This window comes from Nansenia antarctica (genome assembly GCF_963989245.1).
Source record: "Nansenia antarctica genome assembly, chromosome: 14".
Lineage (NCBI taxonomy): Eukaryota > Metazoa > Chordata > Actinopteri > Argentiniformes > Microstomatidae > Nansenia > Nansenia antarctica.
Window position 1 is genome coordinate 30,567,140 of NC_137684.1, and position 7,500 is coordinate 30,574,639.

The following is a 7,500-nucleotide window of genomic DNA, read 5'->3' on the forward strand; positions in this document are numbered from 1 at the left end:
ATTATGCATAAATGTCATTATGCGTAAAGTTTGATGCGTCACTATGGTTGCATGAATATTACGCCCTCCAGGACAGGCGTGGGGGTCTGTCTGATGTGAGCAGAGGAGGAGTACTAGTATAGTATATCAGTAGTATATCAGTTACCTTTCCAAGCAGCCACTACACAATCGAACCATAACCTAACCTATCTGGATTTTTACGCACGGAAATCCTATCACCATTTCTATTTTTAGATGCACAAAGTCTTTCATAACTAGACTCCATTCTCACGCACTGTATTTGTAGGTTAAAAAATCCCCCCCCCAAAAAAACATGTCTTTTTTTCTCCTCTCTCCATACTCACTCCGCAGCAGCAGCCGTCCGAACACGGTGTGGTCCCGGGCCAGGGTGTTGCAGCTCCAGCGGTGGTTCTGGAACTGGTGTTGGCACTCCCCGATCCAGTCCTTGACCCCGGCGCCCAGCGCCTGCATGACCCCGGGGTGCTGGTGGCACAGCTGCCGCTGCTTGGTGACCAGCCCGGGGATGTTGTCGCACATCACCTGCGACCCCAGGGTGCCCATGTACCTGCATGGAGAGAGATGGAACACATGTACCCATGTACCTGCATGATGGAGAGATGGAACACATGTACCCATGTACCTGCATGATGGAGAGATGGAACACATGTACCTGCATGGAGAGAGATGAAAGCGTTCTCTGGGCTCTTGGCCATTTCTAATCTGGTCATATCGTGACGTTAGAATTATAAGGTTCTATCTCCATTTTTGTCAAAATTTAGTTTGTTACATAATCTGATCCATTAGGTGTTTATTAATGCCTGTGTGGTGTTATTTTTAAAATGTTGACATTTTTTAGTTAGTAATGAATAAAATACAAAGGTTCCATCTCACAAAACATAATGGAATGTAAAAGCTTTGACGCTCAATATCTCTGAACTGCCCTAAACGGAGACAGAACCTTATCATTCTAAACGGAGATAGAACCTTATCATTCTAAACGGAGATAGAACCTTATCATTCTAAACGGAGATAGAACCTTATCATTCTAAACGGAGATAGAACCTTATCATTCTAAACGGAGATAGAACCTTATCATTCTAAACAGAGATAGAACCTTCTCATTCTAAACGGAGATAGAACCTTATCATTCTAAACTGAGATAGAACCTTCTCATTCTAAACGGAGATAGAACCTTATCATTCTAAACGGAGATAGAACCTTATCATTCTAAACGGAGATAGAACCTTATCATTCTAAACGGAGATAGAACCTTATCATTCTAAGCTCACGATATGTCCGCTATGCTTGTAGGCGATGTTTGATTATCATCAGTAATAAAACAACCTAGGAGTGAGTGCATCATTTGTGAACAAACGCAAAAATATGTCTGTCATATATTCGATTTCTCTCTCCGTTATCAGAAACAGAACTGCAGTGGTAATATAGACAATATCGTGGTAACATTAACATACAATAGCCTACAATAGTGTCTATATCTATCTATCTTACACTCTGTCTCATAATAAATCATTGCATGTTATGTAGGCTATTTGCCCACAATTTATTTGGTTCAATGAAAACATTTTGACTGTGGAAAAAACGACATAGCCTACATTTAGTCATACGATGTCTACCACCACTGAATGACTGAACATTACTACAGGAATGCGTGAGCTTAGAATTATAGGGTAGTTCAGAGATATTGAGCGTCAAAGTTTTTACATTCCATTATGTTTTTGTGAGATGGAACCTTTGTATTTGATGAATTACTAACTCAAAAATGTCAACATTTAAAAAATAACACCACACAGGCATTAATAAACACCTAATGGATCAGATTATGTAAAAAAAACTAAATTTTGACAAAAATGGAGATAGAACCTTATAATTCTAACGTCACGACATTACTACATGAACAATGAATGAACCAGAACAGTGAACACATGTGTGCGTTTCTCCACATTCTCTCTGCTGTGCGTCGGCTACTTACCACCAAGACGCGTCGACCCTCAGGGACGTGAGCCAGCAGACTGATGCTACAGATACATACAAACATATTCCACTTGGCAATAAGTTCATATTACAAAGCTTTGGTCGGTGAAGCAGCACATTCGTTCAGGCACCTGGAGTAGTAGTGAGCATTAAAGCATTTCCATGAGTCCAAACGAACCCGTGCGTCGGGACTGTGCCAAGCCAAACCAACTCGGTGATGATTGCACAAATGCAAAAATGTTATTAGCTATCTGTTCTTATCTTGCATTAAAAACCGATTATCAGAAGATTGCAGGACGGATCTCTGCGCGTAAAAACCATCCCGGGTTATTATATAATGTTATATCAAGGGACCGCGCCTGGGAGATATCAGACAGTCGCACTTCAGTTACCAGAGAGATTTGCTGTGCCGGAGAGAGATAGGCAGATCATCTGCTATCAGGTTGTTTAAAGTGCTTACACAAGACAAGGGGTGGGCGCAGTCCCGTCTCAGGAATGAGGTGCAGAAAGTAGATGTCTGAGAGTATCTGTTCAGGCTGGCTCTGACACCCGCAACCACAGGCTTGGCCCGTCTCCAAGCGGCAAGGTGGAGAATGTAGAATGCGCTCCGACGTGATCGGTGTTGAACCCGGAGCGTCTGGAACCCAAACACTCAGACTTGGACGTGTTTGGGAAGAAACTGGTGTCTCCTAACATGCCCAGGTGCCAAATAGTTCACTAACTCATTGCATGACGCCATGTTATGTTATGTTATGCAGGGCACAGATGAAATATGAAATATTAGATGGATAGCAGATATGAAATATGAAATATGAGATGGATAGCAGATATGAAATATTAGATGGATAGCAGATATGAAATATTAGATGGATAGCAGATATGAAATATGAAATATTAGATGGCAAATAGAGATATAACACTACTAAATGATCACTTGGAAGAATGATAAGAAGTGATCAGAAGAAACGACGCACAGATTCCCGTAAAGCCCCTAAACCCTTAAAGGTGATGTGTGCATTGGAATTGGATTATCACATTCTTTTGAACTTCCACGATTGTCACAATGCGTTTCCTCTGTCTTTGATCTCCCGTTTATGTAAGAAGGGATGTGATGTCCCCGGCGCGTCTCTGGATGGGGAGGTCTCCTGTCTCCTGAAGGAGATTAATGGACACATTGAAGTCCTCTCCTGATCTCCGTGGAAGAGACGAACAAGACAAGAGGGGACATTGGTAAAACAACAGATCATGCTGCCAGCCGGGACACGGGGAGAAGTTTGAGCTTTCCTGTTTAAGTCTCATCAAAGTGCGATTTGCAACGGAATGTCTATCAATATCAAATACATGTCGATTATACAACCTGGGCCCATCAAAAAGGGCCCACACTTTGATTGTGAGGCATATCAGCGTCTTTATATATAGGTTAATAATAATTATATCATTCTCAAAATCTAATAATGAGGACAATTGAAGCAACAACTTAGGTTAGGCTGTATACAGGGAAACGTTCAGCGTCTAGACAGCTGACCTTGTATCTAGGCATGTGTTGTAATGTTTTGCATCAAAATACAAAAGATGAACCTAACATTTCAATGAGTCATTTCTTAAAGGGGCAATCAAGGATGGGTACATGAATCTTTTTACTTTTAAACGAATGATATCCAGCCGTTGATTCTTGAAGAATATAACTTGTAAATGCCTCACGAGTTTATAGTTTAACTGTCTTCCCCATCAGAAGCTTTCTGTTGTTGTTGTTACTGGTAATGTTCGTAAGCAATGTCATTCTAAACCAAAACTACTTGGGATGAAGCGATCATTTCCACCACTTTGTTGTTGAGTGCCAGATTGCCAGTTTAATAGTTGATTTATGTCAATAATCTAACATAAGAAAACACTTAACACTTTATATATATAGATGTAGATCTATATTATTGAAACTGGACATTTCTCTAAATTCAATTTCAAAAGAAAACTGGTGTAAAGCGTTCTCCTTCTGAGCCATAAGTGACCTCCCGCTCGCTTTACTGGAACATGTTCTGGGAGGATTTCACTGATACTAAACTTGGGTGCTCTAGATAAAGAAACTGGGTTTTATTTGACAAAACCCAACACTATTACTTCAAAAGTTTAAACAACTAACTACAACAGTAGTTGTACAAGTACGAACGCAAAAAACAAACAGAAACAAAACACAGCCACATGGACCAATAACACCTAAACATCACCTGAAACTTCTCTGAAACGCATTTGAGATCCTAGTCTCGTTAGCCATAATTCTTAACCAAAAATAAACATCAGACAAAAGAGTGAACTGATTAATAACCTAAGCCATAACTGGGCCAAAACAAGAGTAACAGGATGTTTCGCGGGGCGTCTAGAGGAGAGGGAAGGCACATCATCTACTTCACACCCTTGGCCCTGGCCAGCAGGAACAGCAGACCAGCTCCCAGCATGCTCAGCGCGCAGCTCTTCAGGACCCGTCTCCCCCAGCTGCCGTGGGAACCAGGTCCAGGAAGACAGCAGGGGTCTCCGGTCTGGTCCATCTGAGAGAGGAGGAGGAGGGGAGGGAACAAGGGAAGAGGTGAGGGAGGGAGAGAGAGAGAGACAGAGAAAGAGGAGGGGAGCGTCACAAGGGAAAAGGTGAGAGAGAGAGAGAGAGAGAAAGTGAGAGAGAGAGAGAGAGAGAGAGAGAGAGAGAGAGAGAGAGAGAGAGAGAGAAAGAGGAGGGGAGCATCACAAGGGAAAAGGTGAGAGAGAGAGAGATCAGTACACACACACACACACACACACACACTCCCTCCTTTCAGGTGACCAATCCTGACCTAATGTTGGGGGCTAACATAATCCTGTCCGGATTACGCCACTTCCCCGCCAGTTCACCTCCATCAAAGCTCTCCTGCGCTCAGGGTGAGCGCTGGGAATTGGCTCAATTACTGCTTGGCTGGAGCGCTAAGACGGTTACTACCTGTGGAGACGCTGGCATGTCTGGTCACTCACCTGACTGCCCTGATCTGATCTGAGGCCAGGGCCAAGTCCCTTACCTACCACATCACCATGACGACTGCTACACACTTACACACAGTGGTGTAGTCTAGTGTTTTCTAGTGGGTATACTGTGATTTTTCCCTCCCAGCCTCATATCGTTCATTTCGGAACGCCATAAAAATACATCTGCGCTCCCTGTCTAATGTTATATATCTAACATTACATGATAGTGCTGCATTTTGACATATTTCATGTCGTATTTCCCCCCCGTTGATGGTATATGACGCTATAGTCAGTCCCAATGGTCCAAAAGTCAAGTCAAAAGTCAACACAGACAGGGTGAATTTTATGAATGAAAGTGCTTTTCCACTTCAAAGGGCTTTACAACGGCCTCTCATTCACCCATTCACACACACATTCACACAACAGTGGCAGCAAGCTACCATGCAAGGCGCCGGCCGGCCCGCTCACTGGGAGGAATTTGGGGTTCAGTGTCTTGCCCAAGGACACTTCGTCATGTGGCCAGCCGGGGCTCGAACCACTAATCTGCCAACCTTGTGATCATTAGACGGCGACTCTACCTCCTGAGACACAACCGCCCCACTACAACATTAGACATTACGAGATAACATGGCTCATCTCACTGTTTATACTGTGTGTGCTCTATTTAGACTCCCAACTTGGAGGGTGGAGAGTTTAAACTGGACACTAGGTGGCAGTCACGGGCGTGTTGGTGTTTGTTGATTGAATGAATGTGGTTGGGGGGAAATTGTCCTCGTCATTTCCTGACCATGTTGTTCTTCTATGAAACAGAGTTCAGAGCAGGAGGCTAAACGTGTTCAAACCTCAAACCCCGTGTCATACACGCTGATCTCCAGAGGGGCGACAAGGACGCTGACACTTCACTTGATATCTGCCAACACACCAACACACTCAGATGACACAGAGGGGATATCTTGACCCACACCCCCCACCCCCCACCCCTCCACTCGGTGCGTGTTGCGCACGCGTGCGGGTCCATGTCTAGAGCTGAGCTGTCACAGAGGAGATGGAGAAGGAGAACCTCGTCTCTCCACATGGCCTCTGTTGGCCGTCGAATTCCTGTCTGACACCGGGAGCGTCCAGGGGTCCCCCCCTTCCTGTCCTCACCCCGACCCCCACTTCCCTGAAGACCCCGATCCCTCCCCGACCCCTCCACCCCTCCCCACTGACAGAACCCACCCCCCCCTCCCCTCCACCCGCCCTCCCCTCCACCCCACTGACAGAACACTGTCATACTGTCTTTGACTTATGGGCTGTGAGGACCCAGCCCTGTCAGGACTACCCCTGTGTGCACGCATGCACACACACACACACACAAACACACGCTCGCTCACACACACGCTCTCTCTCTCTCACACACACAGAGAGAGAGAGAGCGAGGAGGAAGATGACCCTGGTCACTCACTGTCTCACCAGTACGGTGGGGGGGGGGGGTGTTGGCCGGGGCTGGGGAACAGCAGAGAGGATCGGGAGGTGGAGGGGGAGGATAGGGAGGTGGAGGAGGAGGATAGGGAGGTGGAGGAGGAGGATAGGGAGGTGGAGGAGGAGGATCGGGAGGTGGAGGGGGAGGATAAGGAGCAGAGGGTGAGACAGACATGGAGAGTACCGTACTGACCTTGCGTAAAAGGTTCCCGAGACAGGTGACCTCCTTCTGCAGGTCTTTGGTCTGGACCACCAGCTCGCTGCAGATGGCCTGAGCCTCGCCCTTGGGGTCCAGGCCCAGAATCAGCTGGGGACCAGAGGAAGACCCGGCAACACAGACGTCCATCAGACGCACCAAGAGCAGCAGTCAGTATTAAGAAGACAGAAAAATTATCAGTACTGTTGATCCTGTTAATTTATGTATTAATCAATGGAGAATATAATTTAAGTATTATTGTTCTCACATGGTAGTGACGGTTAGGGGTAGGACATGATAAGCTTAGGCTTCATCCTACTACCCTTCATGTCCCCACCCACCCACACACACACACCCACACACACACCCACCCACCCACCCCCACACACACACACCCACACCCACCCACCCACCCACCCACACCCACACACGACACACCCACACCCACCCACCCACCCACCCACACCCACACACACCCACCCACCCACACACACACCCACACCCACGCCCACCCACACACATACCCACACCCACACCCACACCCACACACACACACACACCAGTGTTACCTCAGAGGCGCTTCGTGGGAAGCGGCCGATGACGTCCTGAACCATCTCCGTCAGGTAACAACACTGCTGCCTCAGACTGATCAGGAAGTTAAGCAACTCCTCACTCCTACACACACACACACACACACACACACACACACACACACACACACACACACACACACACACACACACACACACACACACACACACACACACACACACACACACACACACACACACACACACACACACACAGAGAGAGACATCGATCAGGGGAGATGTACAGCAGACGACTCGCCTCTTTGGGACAGACAG

At 46.4% G+C, this 7,500-nt stretch overlaps 2 protein-coding genes across 2 annotated transcripts in view; both read right to left on the bottom strand.

Moving 5' to 3' along the window:
• wnt2 (wingless-type MMTV integration site family member 2) overlaps positions 1 to 2,079 on the bottom strand; it is a gene marked incomplete at both ends in the record, with an annotated part of 11,660 nt that extends 9,581 nt beyond the window's left edge. Inside the window, 2 exons of the mRNA XM_080544879.1 lie at positions 345 to 565; positions 1,991 to 2,079. Coding sequence (XP_080401005.1) covers positions 345 to 565; positions 1,991 to 2,079 — 310 coding nt within the window. The remainder of the gene's footprint in view (positions 1 to 344; positions 566 to 1,990) is intronic.
• Positions 2,080 to 4,388: 2,309 nt separating this feature from the next.
• asz1 (ankyrin repeat, SAM and basic leucine zipper domain containing 1) overlaps positions 4,389 to 7,500 on the bottom strand; it is a gene marked incomplete at both ends in the record, with an annotated part of 24,374 nt that continues 21,262 nt past the window's right edge. Inside the window, 3 exons of the mRNA XM_080544783.1 lie at positions 4,389 to 4,532; positions 6,632 to 6,745; positions 7,204 to 7,309. Coding sequence (XP_080400909.1) covers positions 4,389 to 4,532; positions 6,632 to 6,745; positions 7,204 to 7,309 — 364 coding nt within the window. The remainder of the gene's footprint in view (positions 4,533 to 6,631; positions 6,746 to 7,203; positions 7,310 to 7,500) is intronic.